This window comes from Pseudopodoces humilis, chromosome 11 (assembly GCF_049639895.1).
Source record: "Pseudopodoces humilis isolate 2021_Gansu_Grassland_sample_001 chromosome 11, ASM4963989v1, whole genome shotgun sequence".
NCBI lineage: Eukaryota > Metazoa > Chordata > Aves > Passeriformes > Paridae > Pseudopodoces > Pseudopodoces humilis.
Window position 1 is genome coordinate 113,504 of NC_142210.1, and position 27,848 is coordinate 141,351.

A 27,848-nucleotide genomic window follows, 5' to 3' on the forward strand; every position below is an offset into this window, starting at 1 on the left:
CCAGCTCCTGGAGCAGGTATGACGTGGCAGCAGTGGTCAGCTGGTTCTCTACAGCCTGCCTGTAGAGAACCCCATGCTTGGAGTGGTATTCCTGCATCCTCACAGAGATAACAGGATTTCTGAGACTAGGGTGGGGGAGATAGATCATGGAGGTGCCTGGGCATAGTGTCACTTCTTGACAACTGTTCTCCTCTGTTCAGCAGGCTTCCTGATTTCACTCACAAGTGTGTCTTTATTTATAGTTACAAATTGTTTGTGTCAAAAAATTGAAGTGTTTTGATCATGTCTTCCCAGCCATAAGATAAAAAGAGGAGACATGGAGAAATCTACTCTTGTTTATTAATAAGTAATAATTTTAATAAAGGCTAAATACCATCCATGTTTCCATAAATACAGTGCATGAAATCTCTAAAATTTACTGCACATAATCAAAAGCAGTTATGCCAAAGGCCTCAATTTTTTTTTGTGGTCAGAGCTCCACAGAGCAGTTTCTTTTGTTTTGTTTGTTAGGATCTGGGAGTGCTCTCTCAAAGTGGGAATGAGAAAACCAGTCACTAAGTTATGAGGAAGATTAATGCTGTGCAGGAAAATGAGCTAATGCAAAAATCAGTTCAAATTCGATGTATTTGTACAATGATGGGACAGGGTTTTTTCCTTGGCTCCCTGAGAGTGCAGAGCTAATAATTAAAAACATCTATATTGCACAAAGTAATAAACATCCTCTATGCAGGAAAGGAGGGTATTGTGCTTGATGGTTTGCCTTTCCCCTCCTTCACTCTTCCCCATTTCCAGTTAGAGACTGGAATAAGACGAGGGGTTCTTTTTTTTATTATTATTATTTTCTGGGGGATAAGGGAGTGAGTTGTGATTTTGGGGTTTTCTGTGGTTTTATTTATTTTCTTTTTTTTTTTTAACTCATACCTTGTCCCTTCTGCCTGCCTGCAGCCTCGCTTCCGGTAGCTGCTGCCCTGGCACAGTCTGTGCCAGAGCAGGAGGAGGCGGATTACGCGGCCACCTGGGGCTGAGTCCTCGCTGTCCCTCTCCACTCGCGGGACCCGGCAGGAGCCCCAGGTGCTCGCTCTCTTCTCTAAGCCGTGGCTTTTCAGGCTGATCAGAGCCTTCATGAGCCACTACTCATTAACCCTGCGCGAAACCGGGCTTGACCAAAGTGGGTAATGCTGAGCTCTGGGGCCGTCGCGGGGCTAGGTAGGAGCCCGCGGGCGGTTCGGTGCTACAGCAGCCCCAGCCCCCTCTGCCGCTGGGCTGCGGTCGGGAGGCGCGTTCCGAGGTGAATCCGCAGAGAAGGTAGCAAGGTAGCAAGGGCCTGTACCACGGATAGCAGCCGAGGAGCAGGCGGCGGTGCAGTCCCGAGGACGCAGAGCAGGGCGGGAGCCGCCCGGGAGACTCGCTTCCCTTGCCGTGCGCCCCGCGGGCCCGCCAGCAAAGCCGCAGGCTCCCGGGCCGCTCGGCCGCGGCAGGGCGTCCCCGGCGGCTCAGGGCACGCGTGGCGGGCCGGCCCCGCCGGGAAGCCGGGAAGGGGCATGTCCCGCTGACGTGCGGGCCGGGGATTGGCAGCGCCCCGGCCTATATAGGCGGTGGGGCGGGCGCCGCGCCGCTCTCCCAGGAGCGCTCCGTTTCTCCACAAGGGCGGGCGAGCGGGCACCGGCCGGAGTGAGTCACGGGGGACGGGGGGCGGCCCCTCCGCCGCGGCCGCGGCGCCGACGTGGAGGGTGGCGGGGCGGCCCGGCCCGAGGCGGCCTCGCATCCTCCCCAGGGCACCGACGTGTCGGCGCTGCCTGGAAAGTCAGAGCTAACTTCCCGCCGGCCGGGCCGGCCAGGACAAAGTCCAGCGAGGGAGGGCATCCGGCGGCGGGAGGTGGGGAGAAGTCCGGCCCCGCGGCGCGGCCTCGGACGGCGGTGGCACGGCTGTGCCGGCCGGCAGCAGCTGCCGCGTATCGCCGGCGTGTGGGGCTGGGCCGATGGGGAGGCCGGGCCCCGCGGCTGCGTGGGGAGGGGGCGGCCGGGCCGAGGCGCGGCGTGATTCCCGTCGTCAGTGGGAGGGGGTTAGCTGCTCCACGCCGATCCCGGCGGTGTTAGGGTTTGATTCTGATAGGAGCCAAAGCCGCCGGCGGCGAGCGTTCGTCCGGTGTTGGTCAACCCAAGGAGCGCCGGCGGCGGGCAGCCCAGCCTGCCGCGGGGCCGAGGGCTCCGTTCCTGCCATGGCTATAGAAGGACGAGCGCCCTGGCCACCGTCGGCGGGGGGAGGTGCCACGGCCGGGCCCGGAGCCGGCCGTGCCTGCCGCGCTACCGCCACCGGCAGCGTTCCGGCGGCCGCGGAACCGCGCTCGAGGCTGACACTGGGCCCCGCGGGAGCGCCTGTCCCCTGCGCGCCTAATGCGGCCGCCCCCGGCCTGCAACCCGCAGGGCTGCCGGAGCTGGGGCTGTAGCTGCCCTGTGGCACTGGCCGCGCCCCGGCCCCGGTCCCGCACGGTTCTGGTGCGCTGGGCGCGCCCCCGCCGCCCCCTCCCGCTGGGCCCCGCGGGGGGGCGCGGTGACAGCGGGGCCCGGTGAGCCCTTCAAGGGGGTCGCCCCGCCCCGCCGCCCCGCCCCCGGTGCCGCCAGTGCTGAGCTGGCGCGGGCGGCCCCCCCCGCCCGGCCGGGCCCGCGGGGCCTGGCGCCTCCCCCGCCCCTGGGCCGGGCACAGGGGGCCAAGCGGAGGGGCAGACCCCTGCCGCTGCCCCGGGTCACGGTGGCGGTACGGGCATGGGTAGGCTCAGGGCGCAGGCAGCCCCCCGCGGGAAGCTCCTCTGCCCCTGTCGGAGCGCGGCCGGGCAGCCCCCTCCCAGCCCTACTGAGAGGCACTATCTCTGCTTGCCCTACCGGGCCGGCCGGCAGGACGCGGTCGGGTGCACGTCCTCGGTGGCGGGGCCGCCACAGGGCTCCTCCAGTCCGAGGCCAGACGTGGTGGCGGGGCCGGCGCTAGTGGAAGAGTAAACATGGGGGATGGGGCAGGGCTGCCCGCAGCCAGGGCTGCGGTCCTGTTGCACTCTGATGCACTGAGTCGGGAATCGCTACGAGAGACTGCATTCTGCCACACAGCAGCTGTCTGTCAGTGTGATTCCCCCAAAACTAGGGGGCCTGGCCTCCAGTCTCTGAGGGAGCCCGCTGGTTTTCAGAAAGCAAGTATTTTCATCTGTGTCTACTCATCAACCAAGAGATTGCCCTGTCCTGTGTAAACATTTGACAGAGGACAGTGTCGACCACCATCAGCCCAGCCCTCTTGCTGTGTATGCTTCTTACTGTATGAGATTAACAAAGTGATAATGCTTTTATTAAATATGCTTTTAAATAACAGGTAACTGACATTTCCATCCACAAGAACTGATTGTATCAGCAGTGTAACTCATGGCTTTGCCTTTGTTTCTCTTCGTACAAATGTTTCCTGTGTGCTTAGGTCTGGCCCTTGCTGGAGGTTATTTTTAGGATGATTTAATTCTCTTTATTGAAAGTGTGCTCTAGACTTCTGTAACTTCTTTTGGTGCACAAGGCTAGCACCACAGGCAGTGTGTCAACCAGGCAGTTTGAAACCTGTTGACCCAGTCAGCTGCACGCTGGCATGACATAGCTGTAACCTTAATTTCAAAACCTAAGTGGGAAGCCAAGGAGGTATGAGATCCAAATGCAGCACTTGAACTGCTGGTTTTGACATTACATTTAAAATACCTTTCTAATGGTTGCCTCTGATTTTGGCCAGAGATAAATCCCTGAGGCCTACAATATACCAGATGCTTGGGACTGCTGGAGATGAGGAGTAGTTGTTCTTAGCTTCTTGTATGGGTGACGAAGCAGAAATTCATATGGATAAACACTGCCCTTTAATTTTGCTTTGAATGTCTGGTTGCTGTCTGAGGTGGAGGCTGCAAGGAAGATCTCTGCAGCTGGTATGTACACAGTGAAACCAGCAGCTGTGCCTTGAGGTTGTGTCTTTCAAGTAGGTGCTATATTGGGTGTCGTGCACTGATTTCTTGTCCTTACCCTCCTCCTCTAAGGGAGAAAATACGCAAAATCAGCCAGGTGCTGTTTTCTGGAGAAATGAGAGTTATAAGCACATCTGTGCCTTTAGGAAGGATCCAGCCAGAGCCTAACAGCTGTTTGTGGTATCTTAGGATGCTTCTCCCTCGTGCCTTCCTTTGGAGCTTGCCATGAGGTGGTGGCACTCTCGTTAGTGACCCAACAGGCTGAAGAAGCTGCCACAGAGTCTGCAGGCCTTGCTGAGATAGTCTGGAACAGGTGCCGTAGCACTAACTTGCTTTCCTTGGATCTGCAGCAGCTTGAGCAGTGCAGGCGTGTGCCATGGACATGTAACCACGTCTTACACTTGTGTAACCCTGGACAGCAAGGAGATTGCTCCAAGATCAGGTTACTATCCACCCTTTCTGTACACAGCAAATGCCTTGCAGAGATCTGCATTGCTGCAGCAGCTGTACTTCAGCAGCATGACTGGCTATCCCAATACCTGCTGCCTCATTCCAGGCTTAATTGCAGTATTAGCTCTATTGCTCTGACAGCACAATTCATGCTGCCTTCTGCCTGTTAAAGGCATGTTGAAGTAGGGGAAAACAATGGCTTTGGCTGAGGTGCAGATCAGGCCTGTAAGACTGTTTCATCACTGCTCTTGCTGTTCCTCCCTCCTTTCCTTCTGTCACCATCAGCCTCCCTTACTGCATCACAGCTCTAGCATAATGTGAGACACCTCATCAGCAACACTGAGTTTTTAGAAGTGATACTCGTTTTAGGAGCCTTTTCTAACATATTGGGAGGTCAGAGATTGCAACCGTCACTTTCCTGAAAAGCAGTCAAGTTTACTGTACAGAAGATGGTCCAAGCAGCGCTGCAAGGGTGTGTGTGGGAGAGTGGCCTCTTGTCCCATGAGCAGGCAGAGGCACTGGGTTTCAGGAGAGTGCAGGCTCTGCAGAAGCATACAGAACAGTTGTGGGTGACTCTGGGTGTGGCTATTGTACAACTGACAGTGCGTGTACCGTACTAGCTTTTACATTTTCACTTGTATTCCTAAGCACTTTTTCAGTAAATCTGCAGATCTAGATTAAGGAGATGGAAATCCCTTCCCAGCAGTGTATTTTTCTTCCTGGTTCTGCTTGTGTACATGTTTAAAATAGTCCATGTAATAGTTAAAATAGTCCATGTAAAAGTCAGTGTAAATTTTCTTCTTCCAACTTTCAGATTTAGGCCTGGAGACAAGATTTAATGCCTGGTGCATGATCTTATTGCAATAAAAACTGCAGAGCTGGACTGCCCAGCAGCTGGGTATAGAGAGCCCTGAGTGTTTGCCTAAGTTTGTGAGGATGTCTGTGTTGATTCACCCAATCTCCACTGAACTACATTCCTAACTTGTGACTGATGGCAGTGTTGTTGGCAGGTTTTCAGGTTGTTAGTCTCTTCTGACTAGAGAAGGTCTTGCTTGCAACCCTGAGATTTCATTCTTGAACATCTGTTATTGATTGTATTTTTGCCTGATGTTGGATGGCTACTCTTGTAGCCAGTGTGGTGAAAGAGTAAGTACTCCAGACTTCCTGCTGTGAAGTTTGAGTAGTTTGTGGTGCTGCCTGCAGAGTAAGTAAAACATGACAGATGTCTTGTGTGGGGAGATACAATTGGGTTTGAGAGTGTCTTGGGTAAGGTGCAACTTTGAAAGGTACAGGTGGTGCTCTGTTGGAAGTTACAGTAACAGGGGTGTCATGGTTCTTTGTTGTCTTGGACCTAATTTATTTAACTTTTTTTTTTTTTTTCTTTTAAAGCAAAAGCTGGCAGGCTGACAAACAGGCAGCTTACAGGACGGACTCTCTGGCTACTGACCATTTAGCTGGTAAGTTCTTATTTTGGGAGATCCAAAGATCTTGCTGTTGCTGAGCTTGCTAGTCAGAGTGGCTTTCTGAGTGTCTCCCTAAGTCAGTCACCTAAATAAGTTTCTCATGAAGAGGCAGTTTCCTGGGTCCTTTCTCTTTTATCTCTAGGGATGAAAAATGGTCTTGGACTGATTGTCCAGATATTCACACACTTGTGTAAAAATTGCACACCATTAATAATTAATAGATTAATGAGACTGTACTTTAGATTAGAGTATGCTTTAAAAATTTGTGGTGTCCCCCTTTCCAGTGACCTTCTTAGGTTACACATGCTCTGCCTTCTTAGGGAGGAGCTTTGGTTTTGGTGACCTCTATGTAGGGAGAAAATATCCCCACTAAATTCCTGTCTGTTTCAACAAGGAGACTGGGCAGCCAATGGACCCTGTGGGTGCTTTTCAAGAGGATGACTGGAAGAGTGCTCAGTAACATATACTTTGTCTTCCTGGGCTGACTGTGCATCCGGAGTGGTGTTGGTAATACTGTTGCCACTTCCATCTCTTCCAGTGGCATACCCGGATTGTGTGTGGGTGGGAAGTCGACAATGAGCTCTGTGGCAGTTTTGACCCAGGAGAGCTTTGCTGAACACCGCAGCGGCCTGGCCCAGCAGCAAGTGAAAGGTGAGTTCCTGTGATGTGCCTCTAGATCCAGACTGCACAGACCTCTTACCAAGCTTACTCCGTGTGTCTGGTTCCCCAAAAGTGTAGTTTTTCCTTTCCTAAGTTAGTGTTTTGCTAGACTCTAGCTTTCCACCGCCAGCAGCACAGTGGTGATGCTGCACAATGCAGGGCTGTGAGGAGATGGACCTGAACACTTCAGAGAGTTCTTGCTAGCAGTGCTCTCAGCCCTGGGATGAGTGGGGCACTGAGCTACATGAGAGCCTCATGGATCAGCATGCTGGGCTGTCATTTCCACCCTTTGCTGAGCCAGGTGCTGGGGGCGGTCACTAACCGTATGAACTGACTCAGTGATGGGTTTTGGCATCCATTCCCAGCTGTGAACTGCCCCATTTGGTATGGCCCAGTGCACAAGTGAGGCAAACATAATGTACAGGCATGCAGGCTTTCCCTAGACTTTGCCCTAACGATAGTCCCTTTCCTGCCTTTTCTCTGGGTTTATGTTTGTCTTATCCCCTTCTGATCTGCACCCTTGCTCTGGTCCTTTCACGTCTTTCTGCTCAGCCTGTTTTGCCCTAATTGAACCCCTCTTGACAGAGTTGGCAATAAGGTGCTGTTTGCTGCCACCATTCACTTGCATGTTCACTCCCTGCACCCTCTGTGCCAGCTCAGGCAAGGCTGGTGGTTTGTGGCATCAACTGCATGTCAGTTGTGCTCCAGACTTAGCAGCCTCATAGGCATAGTTGTAATAGGATTAACAGCAGGGCACAAGCCATTTGCTCTCCCTTGTTAGAGGTGCCTAATTACAATTGCACTGCCTGTGAAGAGGGGCATTTCTGCAGGTAAATTGACTCATTTTCCCTAATTGCTTTCCAGTTACAGCTTTAAACTCTGAAGAAGAGAATGATCCTCCAACCTACAAGGAAGCCTTCCCTCCACTCCCTGAGAAAGCACCATGCTTGGAAACTGCCCAGGAACCCACTGGTCCCTGGAGCAAAATTCGACCAATAAAGGCTTCTGTTATCACTCAGGTTGGTGGATGTCTTACTGTCTTTTCCCCACTCCCAAAGTTGGGTAAGTAGGTGAAGTGAGGCATTCCCTGGATTATGAAATCCTTGGTGTGTCAGCCTCTTTGTTTTATTTTACCCTGGTACTGCAGCTGAGAGCTAGGACTGCTCTGGAGGGGAGGGATATGTTGGAAAACTATCTGGAAGGAGCTCTGCATCCCTGTTCCACAAATAGCTGAAGCAGGCCTGAAGGGAGGATTGCAGAATTCCTGTAGTGAGTGCTAATCCCCCTTTAGGAAGAGTCCTAGTGTGGGACAGACTGGCTGCTGCAGTGTTCCTGCATTTCCCTGGGCACAGCTGGTTGATGTGCTGCACAAACCTGGGAGGTCAGCTTGCCACTAACGTCCTGTGTGGCCACGGGAGCAGGAAGAACTGTCAGACAAAAGCACACTGACAGTTTGCTGTGCTCTTCTGTGTGTCTGTGGCTGAGCAGGTGTTTCATGTGCCGCTGGAGGAGAGGAAATACAAGGACATGAATCAGTTCGGAGAAGGCGAGCAGGCCAAGATCTGCCTTGACATCATGCAGAAGACAGGAGCTCACCTGGAGCTGTCTCTTGCAAAGGACCAGGGACTTTCCATCATGGTCTCTGGCAAGCTGGAAGCAGTCATGAAGGCTCGGAAGGAAATTGTTGCTCGACTGCAGACTCAGGTGAGGGCAGCTAACTGTTTCTCACTTGATCTTTGCTCTTCCTCAAGACTCCTGAATGCTTTTGAGACCCTTGGGTGTGTGTGCTTATAAGCCAGAGAGGTGTTATTAGATGACTAATTCAGCTTTGCCATATATTTTCAAAGCATACAGTTGGCAATTTGGAATGGAAATGAGGCTTAAAATAGGGTTCAAAGCTAATTACTGGTCATGGTGTTGCATGAAGGGTGTAGTCTTCAATCTGTGACTTCGTGCTGAGGTGCTGGTGCTGGCAGGGCACAGGCCCCTCATGCAAAATTCATAGTGTGTGAGAATGGAATGGTGCTTTTTCTGAAGTCCTTCAGAGAAGAATGTACAGGGATGGGAGAAAGAAAAGTAGAGAAGAGGGAGTTCTGCCAAATGCTGGAAGCTTCAGATTGGGATTCTGAGTTGTGTAACTTGAGCCCTGTTGGTAAGTAATTGCAGACTCCTACCTTGAGTTGCTTCTCCTTTCAGCCCTCTGCATTTTGATTTCTTACCTTCAGGTTCTTGAGTTCATTATCACAGTGGTAGTTCTCATTAAGATCCATCACAGCCAGGTGTCGTGGTATGTTTTAAAGTGTAATGTCCAAGGTAGTAAATGCAATAGTTAATACCATGTCTGCTCAGAGCTGTTCAGCCTGTGTGTCATACCCTGCCACAGGGAAGAAAAGGGGACAAACCCTACATAATGTGCATTTGAAAAAATAGCTTAGGTTGTACTACCACAGATCCATGCCCCACTGCCCTCAAATATCCCTCCTACTTGGCCTCACATCTGAAAGGTGTGTCTGTATTGCAACTTATCCTAGGCTTGGCTGGCATCAGTATGTGGACAGGAAGTTGAAGGGTCACACTAAGTGATCTGGTTTTGATTTGATTTATTTCTTTTTCCATTGTAGCTTGAATTGTAAGTGCCTAGTTAGTTAGTAGTTACATATTCACTGGGATCAAGAGCATAGCAGCAATCCTAAGCTCTCAGGTCAGTAAAAACTCATTGAGAAGGGAAGAAGTCAGGAATCCCTGTTACAAACCAGCCGTCTAATGCTAGATTGAGAAAAGTTCTGGAGACCCCTCTTTTTCAAGAGGAGCCATCCAGAAGTGGTCCCTGAAGCAGCGTGTGCTGCTTTGAAGACACCTTAGTACTCAGTAATGGTAAGCATAGTTGAGCTCTCTGCCTGCTGGAATAAGTTTCAGGTGTTGAATTTCAGTTTCCTAGGAGTCAGACTATGTCTTCTTCTCTGTAGCCTTGGCAGCAGATATCAGAGTTCAGATAAACTCTACCCCAGAGCCATCATCCCAGTTGCTCTCTGGTGCTGAGAGACTGTGAGACAGTGGAGCATAGACACCTACCTCCTCATCTGTGCCTGAAGGCCTTTGCTTATCCAGAGTACTGCTCCTGGGAAAACAGAAAGCTTTTTAGGGAACAGTGAGGTTTAGACTCCTGGAATACAGACACCTTAGATCAACTCCTCTGGTGTAGTATCAGTGGTGTGCTAGAATGCATTGTTTTTACTCCTCAGTTGTAGCACTAAGCAGCATCTGATAAAGCTTTCCCTGTACAGGCAAGGGCTCTAATAGATGCTTGGCTTTTGTATTGCAGGCTTCAGCGACAGTTGCCATCCCCAAGGAGCACCACCGTTTTGTCATTGGAAAGAATGGTGAGAAGCTGCAGGACCTGGAGCTCAAAACTGCAACCAAGATTCAGATCCCCCGCCCAGATGACCCCAGCAACCAGATCAAGATCACTGGCACTAAAGAAGGGATTGAAAAGGCCCGACACGAGATCCTGCTGATCTCTGCTGAGCAGGTACTTCAGTATTGGGATCTCTCTCATGTCATTATCTGAACAGCCATTTTGGTTCTCCATGGTATTTTAGATGTTTGTAGTCACCGTGGCCACAGCCAGTGGTAACGCTGTTAATGTGAACAGAGATGTATACTGTTCCACTGGCTGGCTGAGCACTGCTTCCATGTTCTGCACCTTCTGAATCTCGCTTTTGTCCATATCTCTAAAGTCAGATAAGCATTTCTGATATTTTGAAGTGAACCATATTATATGCCAGCTGAGATAAGACAAGAGATTAGAGGCTATCATAAATTGGGAACAGCAGTATTTGTAGATGGAAAAGGATGGAACCTGCAAACTGGAAAGGGTGCTTGGGCTAGAGTGTCAAGTAAGACAGCACTAGGAATTCAGTTGTATGTGGCAGAGATGGTAGTATCAACAGCAGTTTCCACTGAGGACTGTTTTGGATTCTTCTAGGATAAGCGTGCCGTGGAGCGGCTGGATGTGGAGAAAGTGTACCATCCCTTCATTGCTGGCCCTTACAACAAGCTGGTGAGTGAGCTCATGCAGGAGACAGGGACACGCATCAACATTCCTCCGCCCAGCGTTAACAAGACAGAGATAGTCTTCACAGGGGAAAAGGAGCAGCTGGCCCAGGCTGTGGCTCGTGTTAAGAAGATCTATGAGGAGAAGGTATGGATGGTCCCTAGAGCTTCCTATCTTCCCCCCACCTGCTCACAGCCCCTCTTCCCTTCTTCTACTTTTGTGCATCCTTCAGTTGCATGCTCCTTGTGTCAGCTCTTGTTCAGTGGCCCTTGCAGTATGTGGACCTGGGTCTTACCATTTCCTTGCTCAGCAGAGTGGGACTTGGGGTGATTTTGCCGTGAAGGTGACAGATCTCCTGTTTTTTGTAATGGTAATTAGCAGACCGCAAAGAACTCTCTGGGTGCATGTTTTCACAGGTGCTGCAAAGGAAGGAGGGAAGTGTGAAAGCTACAGTGTGGCCAACTAACAGTATCAAAATTGTTACATGAGTAGAAGTTGCTGAAAAGTAAATTTCACTTCAGTTTATTTTCCATTGCTAGTGTCACTGGGAATATCCTTGTTGTGGGTTGTTGGTCTGTTTTTCCTCATGGTTACATCTGTATTTATACCAGTCTGAATTTCAACACAGATAATCAGCTTATAGCATGGTGTTGCATTACAGCACTGCCTGGGGACAGCTGGGCATTGTGCAAGGGCAAGGGTGTGTATGTGGTCTCTTCCATGTAGTGTCCCAGGGATCTTAATCAGAATTTTACAGATAAACTGTAAATGTTTGAGAATAGGATTTTCTGTAGGCAGGTCGCAAAGATGCAGATGCTGGGGTACTGAAGAACTGTGCTCACCTTTGCTTTGATCTTTCCTGGGTGCTGAGCTTCACTGCATCTTGTGTCTCTTCCTTTCACTTTTGTCCTTCCCTGCTCCCTTGTGATTGATGCTTCAATGCCTCTGCTTCTACAGAAAAAGAAGACTACTACCATCGCTGTGGAGGTGAAGAAGTCCCAGCACAAGTATGTCATCGGCCCCAAGGGTAATTCCCTGCAGGAGATCTTGGAGAAAACTGGAGTCTCTGTTGAGATCCCACCCACTGACAGTAGCTCGGAGACGGTGATACTGCGAGGCGAGCCTGAAAAGCTTGGGCAAGCATTGACTGAAGTCTATGCAAAGGTATTGGCAGGATTGGCCAGGACTCCTTTGAAAGCCCCACAAAGATACATCCCTGGGCACTGATAGGTGGAGGGAAGTGGTTGCTGTCAGAGGATGCAGCTTAGAACTCAATAAGGAGGGTGCAGCATGGGAATTGGAAGTGAATTTTTGAGAAGGCCTCTTCTGGTCTGTCCATCAAACAGCTTCTCTGTCTCTCAGGCCAACAGTTTTACCGTCTCCTCGGTCTCAGCCCCCTCTTGGCTTCATCGTTTCATCATTGGAAAGAAAGGACAAAACCTGGCCAAAATAACTCAGCAGATGCCAAAGGTATGGATGAAGTATTAGCTTAGCACCAGTTGAAGTAGAATGTGGTTTAATCCAGCTCACTCTTTGTGGAGAGAGAAATGTATTCTACTATGGATAAAACCAGGGAGGAAATTACACATATCTTAAAATATTCAGGGGAACTCCCAAATTCTGCTGCCTCAAACACTTCCCATCCTATATTACTTTCAAGCATTGAGTCCTTCAAGGGAAGCTGTATGTGTTAGTATTTGGTGAATTGATGTAGAAGAAAACCTGTAAATGCTGACCTCAATGAGGCTTCTCTCTCGTGAGTTAGATGGTATCTGGAGAAAGGCTAGGTGAGGAACTTCTCCAAAGCCCTTGCAGACTCCAGGATAGCACCGAAACCTTATGCTCCAGATGACACTGATATGGTCAAAATTGTAGGTTGCCTACTTCTAAAATCACATGTACCCTATGTGGTAGGGATTGATGGTGTAGGCCTGACTGACAGCATTTACCTGGTTTGTGTCTTGGAAAATTCTTAGTGGTTTCCTTGCCTTGTGTCTCAAGGTTCACATCGAATTCACTGAAGGAGAAGACAAAATCACTTTGGAAGGACCTACAGAAGATGTGAATGTGGCTCAGGAACAGATTGAAGTCATGGTCAAGGATCTGGTAAGTTGGTGGTACTAGTTATGGTGTATAAGAAGAAAATGGGGAAAGGTGGGGCCACGAACAGAGATGTAGTGTAGCTCATGTCTGTGGGTATCTTCAGAGGCTTAACAGAACTTGCAGAAGACAAGTTGTGTGACAGATAAACAAAAATCTTGGTTATGAAGCTTTCCTTAAAAAATCATGAGTGTATCTTTAGTCTTTTGATGCAGAGAAGGAAAGATTCTCTTTCAGTCACAGCTGGAGAGGCATTTAAGTCCCTTTAAAAGTTTCACAAGCATGGTGCTCTCAGCTCAAAGCAGAAGAGTGTTCTGCTCTGCTCACTAGCAAGGCTGCTTGTAGCTGTCAGCTGGAGTCAGTGCCTGCACTGGCAGTGGGCACAGGCAGCAGCAGAGGGGGCCTTCCCTGCCTAGCTCTGTACAATTCTTTGTAGATCAACCGGATGGATTATGCAGAAATCAATGTTGACCACAAATTCCACCGACACCTCATTGGCAAGAATGGAGCTAACAGTAAGTGGGGTTCCTTTCTCATCCTTCCTGTGCTCAGATTCTCTGTGATTAGTCAATGATATTGTGGCTCTGCAGCTCAGCCAGGGTGCTGCCTCCATTACACTGCCTCTGCCCTTCTAGAGTGAAGTTGGCACAAGAAGATAAATGGGCAGTGAGGCCTTGGGATGGCTTTAATGTCTTGGAAAGTTGAACAGATTACTTTGTTGTGTCCTGGCGGAGTTTTTGTGTTTTGGGGAGGTTGGAGAGTTGTCATTTTTCCTTTTTTTCAGATTGGTCTATGTAAATTTTGTTTTAGAACTCAGTTGGGGTGGGGGGGAGGGGTAGAAATCTGCATGGTGAGTTTCCCTGCAGAAGAGAATTTGGGATTAGACATGAGTGAGTATCTTCTAAACTAAATATAGTGCTGTCTGCGGAAGAAACAGATGCCTCGCTCTGGCAAGTGAACTAGTGCCTCCAGATGCTGTAGTATTTAATTGTACAGATTCCTGTGTAGCATGGATCTACTCTTGCTCGAACCCCGGATTGAAGAGGCACTTTCCCCTGATTCAGCTCCACCCCTCTGGCCTTTCCTCAGAGCCTGTTCTCAAACAGCCTCTAGTCAAGGTGTCTTTGCTTCCAAATCTTGCCCTAGCAGAGTGTGTCACCACAGCCCTTGCCTTGCAGTTAACAGGATTAAGGATCTCTACAAGGTGTCTGTGCGCATTCCCCCGGACAATGAGAAGAGCAACCTGATCAGAATTGAAGGAGACCCACAGGGGGTCCAACAGGCCAAGAAAGAGCTGCTGGAACTTGCTTCCCGTATGGTTAGTGGGATGTGATGCCTGTGAGGCCACAGGGTTTGAGCTCTTGTGTTCCCTAGTAACCTCCTGGCAGAGGTGCATGCCCCTTGCCCACTGAGCACTTGGATCTCCTAACAAGTGCGAGTTCCTCTATTCCCTTGGATCCCCTTCTCTGTCAGCCTAGAGTGAATTATGTCTGGAGGAAAACATTGATGACAAGCTGTCGGGCAGCAAGCTGGTAATTACAATTATGTGACTCTCCTGCTGAACACTCCATGCAAAGTCTGTTTTCTACAGGAAAATGAACGCACCAAGGACCTAATCATTGAGCAGAAATTCCACCGGACCATCATTGGGCAGAAGGGAGAGCGGATCCGGGAAATCCGGGAGAAATTCCCAGAGGTAAGGCTTTCTAGGAGATACGGGATTCAGAGGGCATATTTCCTACATCAGTAATAGACACAGGGTCAGTAAAGTCATGAATGTAGTGTCTCTGTGACTATGAGAAATATGTAACTGATAATGTGTCTGCTCATAAATCTAATACATGTGAGAAGGTGGTTCTTCTGGCCGGAGACTGCTCACGTGGTTACCTGCTTCCACATGGGAAAGGATATGTGCAGGATCCCCCCAGCCTTTGCATATACCTGACATGACAATTCTTGTATTTGTTTGAGCTGACCATAAGTGACCGATTTCCTGCAGGTTATCATCAACTTCCCAGACCCTGCACACAAGAGTGACATTGTCCAACTCAGAGGTCCCAAAAATGAGGTGGAGAAGTGCACCAAGTACATGCAAAAGATGGTGGCAGACCTGGTAAGGCAGACTTCATCTGCTGTTCTCTCTTCCATGCTTGGATAACCCTGGAGTAGAGCAGAGCTTGTGTAGGGCTGACACACCTCAAGATGAGGGAACTGTGGACGTGATTCTATGTGTATTGGGCAAGTAATACCTGTTATTTAAGGGCTATAGGAGAGGGTACATGTCTTTGCTTAATCTTGGAAGTGTCCCATATGGAGAATTCCTCGGGTCTAAGCCTGTTATCAGAAGCTTGTTTATCAAGTTCCTGGGATGGGGCCTCACTTGCCAGAATGGTGTAACCTTCAATTCTCCCTTCCTCTCTCTCTTAGGTTGAAAACAGCTTTTCTATTTCTGTTCCCATCTTCAAACAATTCCACAAGAACATCATAGGGAAAGGAGGTGCCAACATTAAGAAGGTGAGATATCTTTCCTGTCTTCACTGCTTGTTGTGGTGACTTCCTGCAGCAAAATCTCATTCACTGGTCTCCCCTGCTCATTGGCAATGTAAAATAAAACCTCCAAGGCCTTTTTATCTGACATGGGACACCTCTCAAATGATTTTGCTGAGATTTTTTTTTTTTCAGATCCGTGAAGAAAGCAACACCAAAATAGATCTCCCAGCTGAGAACAGCAACTCGGAGACAATTGTTATCACAGGCAAAAGAGCAAACTGTGAGGCTGCTCGCCACAGAATTTTGGCTATTCAAAAGGAGCTGGTAAGTGAAACAACTGGCCTGTGGCAGATTAGGGACTTGAAAACATAAATATAGGAGTTACAGGAGATAAAAATATAGAAGTGCTTGCAGTGGGGTGCAGAAGTGGGGAGACAAATATGGATGTCAGACTGTTGACTCTTGTCAGCCCACGTGTTAGGAGTGGCCAGTCCCAATTCCCTCTGGTCAGGCATTTCTCACACTCGCTCTGCAGAGCTCCTGGCAATAGGGGAGTTAGAGGGCAAGCAGAGTCTGTGCAAACATGTTGCTACAGCTTGACTGACACCCAGTACTGTCCTTGCTTAGGCCAACATCACAGAGGTGGAAGTCTCTATTCCTTCCAAACTCCACAATTCCCTCATTGGCGCCAAAGGCCGCTTCATCCGCTCCATCATGGAGGAATGTGGTGGAGTCCACATCCACTTCCCTACAGAGGGCTCTGGCAGTGACACTGTGACCATCAGGGGCCCAGCCCAGGATGTGGAGAAAGCCAAGAAACAGCTGCTACATCTGGCAGAGGAGAAGGTGAGCCTTGCCTTACAGGGGAAGGAACAGGTTGGTTTGACCAGCTGTTTCTTTTTGGAGGTTGAAGTGGTTCCCTCTTTTCTGCATGAAAGCCTTTGGCATCGATTGAACAAATCCTCTTTTGAGGGATCTGAGTACAGTTTGGATGATTAAAAGAAAGCTGTACTTCATCCTTGTGACAATGAGCTCTTCTCTCATAAATAGAAGAACTGTCTGTAAAGCATCTCTGGCCAGACTGATGATACAGTCAGAGTTAAGGCTCCCTGTTTCTGTGGTTTGAATGTTCTTGGGTAGCTAGCTGCACTTCTCTGAAACAGTTTACTCTGGCCTTCACTTTTTTCATGATCTCTGCATTTCAACTCCAGTTCTTCCATTTCACTGCATGTATTCAGATGTGAGAACTTTTGGTTACAAGACCTTGCTCTGAGTTGTGGCTGACTGGTCATTTTAATAGCAAGCTTTCTGGGGTCAGCTTGTGAACAAGTTCTCCCTGGGAATTGGTTGATTCCCTCTGTGAGCCTGGCTTGCAGTAGTCAGTTAGCAAATGATTGTGTTGCTTTTTGTGTGGGTCAGACCCTTCTCCTAGGGAAGGCTCTACTTATATTCTCACTGGTCGTGCTGAGTGTACAGTTAGTTTTTTGGCCCTGAGAACATCTTTGGGGTAGTGTCTTTAATTTAAGTCATTGTATACCTTTTTTACTTTCAATGGTGCACTGCATCTACCTTGCTTTTGCAGCCCTCTGCATGTGGATGCAGGTAACATATCTACATGCTGACTGTTGGTGCTGATGGATATTTTCTATATATTGACATGTTCCATGGGTCTCTGGCTCCTTTTAGCAAACAAAGAGTTATACTGTGGACCTCCGTGCAAAGCCAGAGTACCACAAATTCCTTATTGGTAAGGGTGGTGGCAACATCCGTAAGGTGCGAGACAACACAGGGGCCCGCATCATCTTCCCCACCTCTGAGGACAAAGATCAGGAACTGATCACTATCATGGGAACAGAGGAGGCTGTCAAAGAGGCACAGAAAGAGCTGGAGGCCCTCATCAAGAACTTGGTATGAACTTTTTCTACTTTCTTGCCTCTCGCTGTGGCAAGGTGTTAACGAGTCACCATGAAGGAGCTGCTTGTCCTAAAACCATTTGCTGCCCTTCGTGGGAGCTCAGGAAGTTCCTTTCTTACCTTGGAGTGAGGTTGTAAGCTGATTGCTCTTGAGTGCAGCCAACTCGTGCCTGTCACCAGGACAGATGGGGTTGACTGGTCATTGTATGTTGGCAGGATAACGTGGTTGAAGACTCCATGGTGGTTGACCCCAAGCACCACCGCCACTTTGTCATCCGTCGAGGACAAGTTCTCCGTGAGATTGCAGATGAATATGGTGGTGTGATGGTCAGCTTCCCGCGCTCTGGTACCCAGAGTGATAAAGTCACCCTCAAGGGAGCCAAGGATTGTGTGGAGGCAGCCAAGAAACGCATCCAGGAGATCATCGAGGACCTGGTATGTTGCAGAAAAACTGTTTCTTCTGCACTCTGTTCCTTCAGCAGTGTCGTACTTGAACTTGCTGTATGACCAAGCTTTATGTGAACAAGTCCCATGGTAGTTCTTGGATTTGAACCTTTGCTGTCAACATACAGGGTCTGCAGACTTTAGATCCTGGTCTGGGGGTAGCAGCTGGCTCCAAAATGGCAATGCTGTAGGAATGAATTTCCTCCTCTGACAGTCTTCTTGGTTTTTAGGGGTGGAAGTAGGAGACCACTCCTTGATATACATCTAGACATTAAAAGATTGGAGCCTTCCTGTGCGTTCTGTGTCTGGCCTTTGGCAGTGATTGCTTTCAGGGGTTTCCTGCACTGTGAATACTGGCTTTTGGAAGCAGTCAAGTGTCAAACCTTGACACTTTATTCCCTTCTATCTTTATTTTTTTTCATTTCTTCTAATGCTTCCTCCTCTTCAGGGTATTAAAGAGTTTGAGCTTTGCTCTTGGCAACCTTTAATGTCCTGAGTTGAAGGAAACCTTCTTTAAATCCTCTGCTCTTCTCAGAGAGGAATGATTCTACGAAATTTTCAGTTCTTCCCCTGTCAGCCATTGTTATCTTTTCTGACTCCTCTCAGTGTCCATTTTGGATTTCACCATGCACAAATATCCTGTTTTCTGGTGTGAAAGAGGCTGTATCACAATAGAGCAACTCTGCTTTCCCACAGGAAGCTCAAGTGACAATCGAATGCACCATTCCACAAAAGTTCCACCGCTCCATTATGGGCCCCAAAGGATCCCGAATCCAACAGATCACCCGGGACTATGGTGTTCAGATCAAATTCCCTGACAGGGAGGAAACCCCAGGTATACCTGTGGATGTATGTTTGGATGGTAGTTGAGATTATTAAATAAGTGTAGTGTAGCCTACACTCTGTACCAGTGGGCATGTTCTACTTAAAATTTATGGAGAGAACTGATCCCTGGTGTTCCTGCAGTGTCCTTGAATCTGGGCTTAGCATCAACCTTGTCCTCTTGGGAAGGGGATGGTTTCAGAAGGTCAAACTGCAGTGTGAACTGGGTGTTGTGAACATGTTGTCATTGTAGAGTACAATGGGAGAACAAGGACTTACCCTGACTTAAAAGGCTCTATGGACATAGTGAGGTCTCTCTGAGCTCTCACTGGTGGCTGAGCCTTAGGATCTGGAGGACGGAGATGATAAGCAAGGAGGGGGCTCAGTGCATTGAACACAAGACTTTCCATGTTTTCAGCCCCTGTTGTGGAGCCAGCTGTGCAGGAGAATGGTGAGGAAAGTGGGGAAGGCAAGGAAGGGAAGGACACAGATCCCAGCTCTCCAAAGAAGTGTGATATCATCATCATCTCTGGCCGCAGGGAGAAGTGTGAGGCAGCAAAGGAAGCACTCCAGGTGTGTGGCTTTCTCAGCCTGTTAAGGTGGTGATGCTTGGATGTAATTTTTGGTGGTGGTAGTAAAAGCTGCTCAGTCCAGCTGCAATGCAAGAGGTCAGTGATGCTGGTTACAGAGGCGGTCTGCACTGCTCAAGGGAAGCCACTCTGCTTTGTATCTTAGCCTGGAAGCTTGAATCATAGTGCCTGACTTTGCAATTACTAGTGCTTGTAAGCAGCCCCAATAGCTGTAAGTGTATGACATGATTGTTTTACGGAGCACAGCTGGGAAGAGGAGGAGTCTGGTTGAGGCTGAGTCATTCCAGGTTCAGCAGACCTTGCTGTGCTTCTGTAGTGCTGTTTTGCAAGTCTCTGCTAGACTAAAGCCAAGGATGTGAAAACAACCTGTCCCACAGGTGGGGTTTCAGATGGCTTGTTTCGAAAACATGCGTCAGGTCATTTTGGTGTTCCCAGCTGTCCTCTCTTCCTGTGAAATTTGTATCCTGACTACAAGGGAATGTACCTCTGTTCAGCAACATGTTCTTTTGGGCAACTATATGGCAAGCTGGAAGACAGGAGAAGTTTTTCCACTGGTAAACCATGCTCCATCCCCCGCAGGCTTTGGTTCCTGTCACCATTGAGGTGGAAGTTCCCTTTGATCTTCACCGTTACATCATAGGCCAGAAAGGAAGTGGGATCCGCAAAATGATGGATGAGTTTGAAGTAAGTTGTTACTCTTCCTTCCATCTCCTCTGTCCTGGAGAATTTGTAAGTGACCATGTTGGAGGTTTGGACAGTTACAACATGCTCAGGTCTGCTGTGCAATACAAGGCTCCATAATAGGAAAATGATCCCTTTGTGTTTTGGACCCTAGATCCAGGGCTTGGTAGGTTTGTGCAATCAGTGTTGATGTTGTGAGTGTTGCATGACTTGTTTGATATCTGCAAGGAATTCCTCATCAGTATGAGAGTTGTTTTCCTCCTTGGCCCTGGGAAACAGCTCTGCTGTGCCTACCCATTCAGGAGAATTCTCCAGAGCCTCTGGGGCTGATGCAGGTTGGCTGCAGTCAGTGTTGTTGAAAATATATTTGTTTCCTGGCCTCTCTAGGGCAGTAGAGCGGCTGGAGAAAAAGAGTTCTATTGAAAAACCATCTAGAAATGGTCCCAGGCAACTGACTCCAGATGGCCAGCTTGGTGACCTCCAGAGGTCCTTTATAACCTCAGCCATTCTGTGGTTTTTAGGCTGCCGGGGTGGGAGCTGGTCTTGGTGTCAGGTGAGACCAGTGAGATGCTAGCTTGCAGTCAGAGGAATCACAAGCGATACAGAATGAGCAGTGATACAAAATGATAATCACTACTTGTTATTCAGGTGAACATCCAGGTGCCTGCTCCTGAGCTGCAGTCAGATATCATCACTATCACTGGGCTGGCTACCAACCTGGACCGTGCCAAGGTTGGGCTCCTGGAAAGAGTGAAGGAGCTGCAAGCTGAACAAGAGGATCGGGTAAGGCCTGTGCCTCTCCTCCTTCCTTCCAGCCAAACATGGCCTCAGCCTCTGGGTGAAGACTCCTGGAACACCTCATCTTTTAGAGGCACCCTTAGCTGCTCTGTGGGTGTGCAATGGTCATAAATGGGTTACTCAAATGCAGCTCATTTACCATGAACAGACAGAGTTTGGGAACGTAGCTTTGGACTGACCAGGTCTTTCTCACACCTTCTTGTACTTTTGAGACACTGGCAGGTGGGAACCTCACTGTGCTGCCAGTCTCTCTCTGCCTATCCTCACTGAATCCTTATCACAGCCCTGAATAATAGGTTAGGGATGAGTTGGGTGGTTGTTTGCTGTTAGCAATTTCCTTCTGAACTTGGCAAAAGCACAAGGCTCCAGTGGATGGATGGCTTGGGTGATCAGGCATGGCCCAGCAAAATCTGTTCCATGGATTTCAGATGCCAGAAGGAAATGCTGTGACTTAAGTGGACATCCCTGGAACAGCCACAGTGTGTTCACTGTTCTCACTCTGCTTCTCTTCCAGGCCCTGCGAAGCTTCAAACTGACAGTCACTGTAGATCCCAAGTACCACCCTAAAATCATTGGGAGGAAGGGAGCAGTGATCACCCAGATACGCACAGAGCATGAGGTCAACATCCAGTTCCCTGACAAAGATGATGAAAGCCAGGTGAGAGATCGGACAGAGTGCAAGGATGGCTAGTGATTGTCTCTGAGCATCTTCTCAAGAGTTCTATACTCTCTCCACTGCTTTTGGATAAGGTGGATGGTAAAGGGGGTTAGCAGGGAGAAAGCTTGCTCAGCTGCTTATGAGCTTGGTCTCACACATTTCTGTCCCCAGGCCCAAGACCAGATCACCATTACTGGCTATGAGAAGAATGCTGAGGCTGCCCGGGATGCCATCATGAAGATCGTGGGTGAGCTGGAGCAGATGGTTTCCGAGGATGTGACTCTGGACCATCGTGTTCATGCACGCATCATTGGTGCACGTGGAAAAGCTATCCGCAAAATCATGGATGAGTTCAAGGTGAGCAGCGGGGCAGTGCCACACAGGTCAGTGCCAGGCTGGGCCTGGGCAGCCACGTTCTCCTGTGTAAAGAGCTTGGTGATGAATGAGGCTCACATCTTGTGGTTCTTGTGTCTTGTGCCTTTTCAGCATCTTCAGTTAGAACAGACATGAAACAATGCCAGTGCTGCCCTGCTCACCTTCAGCTCCCCCAGCATATGAGCTGCATCCCTGGCCCAGGGCACCCTGGTATGCCCAGGGCAGCCAGGCTGTCTGGACACTGTAGGCAGACACCAGCTAAAGCATCCTCACACCTCAGCTCTGAGTCATTTTTCTCTGGGAGCCGGGCCAAGCGCTTTTCCTGTTTTGCTGGAACCCAGACAGAACTGGAACCTGAGAATGCTTCCTTGGTGCTCTGGATTAGCACTGGATTCTGTCCCTCTCTAGAGCCCTTTTCTTGGGTTTCTTGTGGACAGGGTCCCAGTTGATCTTGAGAGAGGCAGAGCTACTCTGATTACTGGAAGTGGGCAGCCAGGCCTCTTGCTGGGAGGCTCTGTGAGGAGGCTGTCCCCAGACCCCCCCAGCTATTTGAGCTTAACTCAGGGAATTCCTCTGGCTTTTCTCTAGGCCACTGTGGATCCCCTTGACTTTAGGAATCATGGTGTATTCTCAGGGCTGCGGATGTGGCAATGTCAGCTGGCTCCAGGAAGGTCAGGGACCTCTGCTCTGATAATGTATTGCATCAGCAGCAGGCTTCACTGCAAGGGCCGCAGTGAATGTGAATACTGAGGGATGGGATTTTGGAGACTTGCATTTTGGCTGGGCTCAATTACTGAAACAAACTGGTTCCCAAATGAGCAGCCTTTGGGTTTGGTCCTGTCCTGTTTAGATTTCTGGCATCCATCTGAAAGGCAGGGTGTGAGAGAGCACAGTGCTTGTGCATGGGATGCACTAGGCCAGCTCTGTAAAGTGATTGTCAGCCAGGATTATTTTGTGGCAAACACAGAAAGCTCATTGTGCTTTGTAGTGATGGCTCAGTGGTAAAAATGCTTGCAGCAGTGTGAGGACACTGTCTGGAAATGCAGCCACTCTCCTGCTGCTGCTGCAGAGGTGCCCAGAAAACAGTGAGCCTCTGGGAGTGAGAGCAGCAGGGGCTGCTGGAAATTAGGTCCTTACTAGAGTGCTCTGCTCTCCCCTGCAGGAAACTGGGCAAGCTTTGGGGCCAGCTATATACTTGCTTACCCCTCAGTGTCTGAGCTGTGAAGGTCTGAAACAGGCTTGTGTCTGTGAACAGACAGTAATTAGGGCATCAGTGATCTGTGATTCCAGTGACATGGGTCATGAGGAGTCTCTGACATTTCAGATGTGCAGGTCTAAGTCTTGTGCTGTTCCTTGTGTTACAGGTGGATATTCGCTTTCCCCAGAGTGGAGCTCCTGACCCCAACTGTGTGACTGTGACAGGACTCCCTGAGAATGTGGAAGAAGCTATTGATCACATCCTGAACTTGGAGGAGGAGTATGTAAGTGTTCAGCAAATCTGTGATGGGGCTTAGCAAGAGCTTCCCCTGCTACAGAGGATGTCTGAACTATGTCCATGTGGTCTCTTCTTCCACTGCATTAGAGAAACTGAGCCCTGTGCAGGTGGCTGTCAGCCTCCACTGCAGCTGTCCCTCAAACCAGCTGGACTGCCCCCTGTGTCCAGGAGAGGACAGTGAATGAGAATGCTGGGACACCCCAGGATGTGCGTGCTCTTGCCTTGTAGGAGCTTACACCAATTAAAAGTTGTATCCCTCAGACTAGTGCAGACACACCATTTTTGGTCATTGTAGAACAGGCTGCTGAGCTTGAACAGGTTTCAATGTGGTGAGATGGAAGGGTAGGCATTTTATTCCAGTTTGAGGAGCTATCCAGATCCCCTCTCACTGGTTGTGTTACTGCAGCTTGCAGATGTGGTGGACAACGAGGCAATGCAGGTGTACATGAAGCCCTCCTCACATGAAGAGTCCAAGGCCCCATCCAAGGGCTTTGTGGTGAGAGATGCCCCCTGGGCCACCGTCAACAACGAGAAGGTGAGTGCTGCTTGTGCTGCAGGCTGGGGGTACAGGGTATGGGGACGCTTCTGTCTGTGCTGGGGACACAGAGCACCCTCTCTCCTTGGTGACAGACAAAGCAGCTTTTTGCTGCTCTTTGTGGCCTGAGCATAGGCCTGGGCTCTCCTGTCCAGCTTTCAAAGCACTTTCCCAGTGTCTTGTCCACTCTGATTACACCACTGTGGAGCTGTTAGGGAATGGGGGATCTTTACCAGAAAGTGTCCTGCCAGGTTGTGTTATTTTTAGGTGTAGGGATAGAGCCTGGGACTTGAGACTCTTGCTGCAGCTCAGTCACTGGCTCAGTGTTTGCAGCTCTGAGTTGGGACATGTGGTAGCTCATCCTCAGCTGCCCCAGTGCTGCTGCAGGGCTGGCCTGACCCTGCTCCAGTGTCTCAGTTACTGAGCTTTGGAGCCCTTTGCACCTTATCTTCACCCTCCTCACTGTTAACCTCTAGCTGTTCTGGGGCCACAGTGATCCTCTTTATCTTCCCAATTGTCTCTCCTGGGATATCAACGATGCTGCTTAGCTCAGGGCCTCTTGGTGTAAGTTCGCAGCAGGGCAGGAGCTTAACTTGTTCCCTTTTTGTTTGCTCTAGGCCCCTGATATGAGCAGTTCCGAAGACTTCCCCAGCTTTGGGGCTCAAGTGGCCCCCAAGACTCTTCCCTGGGGACCCAAACGATAATGACCTGGAAGCAGAAACTCCTCCAGCCTGCTGACCTGACACTAACCTGCCACAAATACTTCCTGTCCGAAATCTGACCCAGCGGCTGGAGCACAAATCAATTGTCCCAAGAGGTCTCCTAATGGTGTCTGGAGTGCTAGACCCCATCCTGCTCCCCTCAGCTAATCACCGTGTCTAGGACCCACCCTCATCTCTTGATGGATATTCTTTCCTCCTTTGGAACAAGACTTCCACTCAGATTCAAACACTAAATGTGTGTGTTTTTGTTAGAACCTTCATAATTGACTTCAAGTGGCTAAGATTTGCAGCTTCCCAAGCGCTAGCAGAGCAATCTGCTCTCGAGCATGTCTGACTAGGCATTCTCGCCTTCATTAGGAGACCTCCTTTACTGTGGCTAGGAATCTACTTCCTGTCTCATGACCTCAGGAAATAAATTTCCTTGACTTTCTAAAGCCAAAACGTTTGCCCTCTTTCCTTTGTGTTTATCCCAGGCCTTACCTTACCTTTGTAGAGTGCAATCAACTTTTTTTTCCTTTTAACTGCCAAAAATTCATTTCATGCTGATAGCTGACTGTGGGGAGAGCTTAAAATATAAGGTCAGAAATCTGCTTTTTAAAGAAACAAAACCTTCAATAGGCTGTAGAGACAACAGAGATGGAAGGGGCCAGAACAACGTATGGCTACCCTGATCAGGAAAACACCAGTGAGCGCAGTGAGCGCGTGTTCCTGCGCCGCACCAAGCACAACCCCAGCCTGCACGCTTGACCAGTCTTCCAGTGCTTGATGACAGACCCCACTCCTTGTTCCCTCTTCCTAGCAGTGTGAGCAGGCAGGAGAGCCAGCACATGGCAGTGTGGCTGGATGGGACAGGTTTGGCTCGGCCAAGGTTGCTGCAGTGACTGGATCAGGAGCAGCTGGTGGGATGCAGAGCCTGGAGAAGCTGTAGTCCGCTGTGAGTGCTGCAGCAGCTCGGCACGAGCAGCAGTCACACCGTTCCTTTTTGCCTTCTTTCTACCTCAAACATCAATACGATGGGGGCCTCTCAATGGCCATGGGTTAGCAGCTACTCAAGCTGTCACCTGAGCAGCCATAGCAGAAGCAAGAGGAGCCTTGTCTCCGCACAGCTGTGAGAGCTGCTCCAGAGGGAAACAGAGCATGGTGGTGCTGAGGCAGGCTGTGAATCTGTAGGAGTGCATGAGCCAGCACAGGGCTTGGCCCCAGGGCTGCGGGTGCAACTGTGCCGTAGCCCTGGGCTGCAGAGGTTGTGTGAGCCAAGCTTCTGCTCCAACAGCACTGGGGGTTGATGAGTGTGCTGAGCCTTCCTGAGACCTCCATCATGTGGTAGAGGGTGATCCACAATCTGTACTTGGGGCTGCTTGCACCTGGGCCCTGCCACAGCTTGCTCAAAGGGTGTTGTGTCTGAGCTCCTCCAGCAAGTGAGAGGAAAATCACATCTTTGTGAAGGGAGGCATGTAGCATGGGGTTTTTGTATGCCCCTGCATCGGTCCTACAGAGCTTGTAGTCTGAGCCATTCCTCTGTCCCAGCTGCTTCAGTTCTTGGACGAGCAGGAGTCCCTAGCCTCTCTTCTCTAGTGCTACTGACAGAGCACAACAGGCAGGCTGAGCCCAGCCACCTTGCCTTTCCCTCCGTGGGACAGGCTGAACATGCTGATGCTTTTCCTTCCTGCTCCAGCTCTTCTTGGCAGAGACTGCTATGCAGAAGTCAAACCAAACCTCACAGTGCTCTCCTTTAGTCTGAGAATGGAGTGAAACAGACCGTGGCCCATTGTGGGGTGCCTGGTTGCCCCTGAAAGACAGGGTGGCCTTGCCTCCAGCACGGGAGAAAGAATTAGGGAGGTACCTTCCCATCTGCGACTGTCAGGAAATGGTTAATACCCTGTAGTTTAGATCTGCCCTGCATCACCAAGCCTATCACCCCCTCCTCTTTATGCCCCCGTGCCCTCTCCAGTTCCACAGCAAGGCTTGAGTTACATCCAGGGCATCCACTGCCTTGGGCTTATGCCCCACAGCCCAACCTTCCACTCTAAAGAAGGTCACAAAGTGATTGTACCTAGTACTGTCCCCCCACCACCCTCCTTCTGCAGCAGACTGTGGCATGTGTCCATTTCTTCTCTTTGACGTCTTCCATATTGTATGTTTCCATAGCAATGATCCCTTGGCCTTAACTTTGGAATTTGGAGACTATATGCAAACATGTAAAAAGGCTCCTGAGTATGGATGACACTGGAATTTTATAAATTCTAAAATAAAACCTGAAACAGCTTGGAGTGTGGTGGGTATTATTTCTGCTGGTGGGGTGAGATCCAAGACAGCCCATACTGGGCTGGGTTCAGCCAGGCATTCAAAGACTAGAAGTTTGTATGCCTGAGCCTTTGCTGTGGCCACGCCCTTGAAGGGGTGGGACTCACATGGCAAGCAGTGGATCGATGAAAGGGGTGAGAGCAGGAAAGGGGCAGGGGGCTGTGGAAACACTAATCTGCTTGCCTCCGGGTAGCTGGTGCCAGGGATGCTGCTGGTGTAAGGCAGGAAGGGGAGGCACCAGCCATGATCCCTCTTGCTCAGCCACTCCACAGCCAGAGCCTCTGGCCAGGTACTGTTCATGCTTCATATTAACCTCCACAGCCTCAGGAACGCCGGGTACCAGCCATGCAGTCACAACCAGTAACAAAACCCAGATGCTGGAAGTGGATGGGAGGTGTGAGTTGGCTGCCATGGTGAGTCCTTACCCCTACCCCAGCCCCACACCCTGGGCCACCCAGTTGGGCTCAGCAACTGGTACCTCAAAGGTAATGATGAAACCCGAGCATGCAGCCAGCAGCTGCCACTAAGTCAAGGTCAGGCTGCTCTCCTGGTCCATGAATGCTCTATCTGAGGGAGCAAAGTGCAGCAGGTACTGACTCAGCTTCCCAGCCGTTACTCCTGCTCCCAACCTGGCATGCCAGAGCACAGCAGAACCAGCCCTCAGCCAGCTTCTTCTGGTACCCAAGTCCCACAGGTAACCTGGCCCCAGGGCAGTTTATTCTGAACAAAAGTGCCCCGTGGTGTCCAGTGGCCCTCCCCACTGCCCTGCACACAGACGTGTCCAGCACACACCCAGCCCTGGCATGAGTGAGGGCTCCCAGGACCTCAAGGAAGTGATTGGACAATGTGGATTTGGCCAAAAGTTGCTCTGCTGAACAGAACGTTTGCTGTGGCAGAGGCAGAGAAAGGCAAGAGCCGAGGCTAAGGAAGGAGGAGCCAGCCGAGGCAGGAGCAGGCTCCCAGCTGTGTGGGTGTTGCTCTGCAGGACAAAGTCCCATGGTGCGTGCACCAAGGTGAAGTTCATGTTGAAGCTGCTGTTGTGGATGTACCTGTAGTATGCATGGGGCAGAAAATCAGAGGTGAAGGCTATGAGGAAGGCCTGGAAGCAGGGAGATGTGCTGCAGCAGATCCCCATCCCCACCCTCCTTCATGCCCTGTGCTTCTGGGGTGGCTTTCTGCTTCTCCTTGCCCTCAGCCTGACAAACCAGACATGACACTGGTCTGGGACAGCAGACAGCTGTTCTCTTCCCCCAGTTATTGCCAAGCAAGGCCCAGAGCATGACAGCTGCCCACTGCCCATGGCTGGAGCTGCACCTT

General features: G+C 50.1%; 1 protein-coding gene across 4 annotated transcripts in view; it reads left to right on the forward strand.

Moving 5' to 3' along the window:
- HDLBP (high density lipoprotein binding protein) overlaps positions 1–26,492 on the forward strand; it is a 38,882-nt gene extending 12,390 nt beyond the window's left edge. The window contains exons 1-28 of one of the 4 annotated variants that reach the window (XM_014258380.2): positions 1,601–1,671; positions 5,817–5,884; positions 6,429–6,541; positions 7,415–7,569; positions 8,039–8,254; positions 9,873–10,079; positions 10,536–10,751; positions 11,562–11,768; positions 11,967–12,074; positions 12,606–12,710; positions 13,141–13,219; positions 13,883–14,022; positions 14,296–14,400; positions 14,704–14,817; positions 15,132–15,218; positions 15,387–15,518; positions 15,822–16,040; positions 16,881–17,102; positions 17,324–17,542; positions 18,248–18,386; positions 18,792–18,946; positions 19,543–19,647; positions 20,293–20,427; positions 20,957–21,100; positions 21,272–21,457; positions 22,840–22,956; positions 23,377–23,505; positions 24,123–26,492. In XM_014258380.2, coding sequence (XP_014113855.1) covers positions 6,466–6,541; positions 7,415–7,569; positions 8,039–8,254; positions 9,873–10,079; positions 10,536–10,751; positions 11,562–11,768; positions 11,967–12,074; positions 12,606–12,710; positions 13,141–13,219; positions 13,883–14,022; positions 14,296–14,400; positions 14,704–14,817; positions 15,132–15,218; positions 15,387–15,518; positions 15,822–16,040; positions 16,881–17,102; positions 17,324–17,542; positions 18,248–18,386; positions 18,792–18,946; positions 19,543–19,647; positions 20,293–20,427; positions 20,957–21,100; positions 21,272–21,457; positions 22,840–22,956; positions 23,377–23,505; positions 24,123–24,209 — 3,804 coding nt within the window. In that variant the 5' untranslated portion in view covers positions 1,601–1,671; positions 5,817–5,884; positions 6,429–6,465 and the 3' untranslated portion in view covers positions 24,210–26,492. Of the gene's footprint in view, positions 1–1,600; positions 1,672–1,753; positions 1,877–5,816; positions 5,885–6,428; positions 6,542–7,414; positions 7,570–8,038; positions 8,255–9,872; positions 10,080–10,535; positions 10,752–11,561; positions 11,769–11,966; positions 12,075–12,605; positions 12,711–13,140; positions 13,220–13,882; positions 14,023–14,295; positions 14,401–14,703; positions 14,818–15,131; positions 15,219–15,386; positions 15,519–15,821; positions 16,041–16,880; positions 17,103–17,323; positions 17,543–18,247; positions 18,387–18,791; positions 18,947–19,542; positions 19,648–20,292; positions 20,428–20,956; positions 21,101–21,271; positions 21,458–22,839; positions 22,957–23,376; positions 23,506–24,122 lie in introns of those variants that run through there. The other 3 variants (XM_014258381.2, XM_005529637.3, XM_088060778.1) reach the window with 3 other exon arrangements.
- The last annotated feature ends 1,356 nt before the right edge of the window (positions 26,493–27,848 follow it).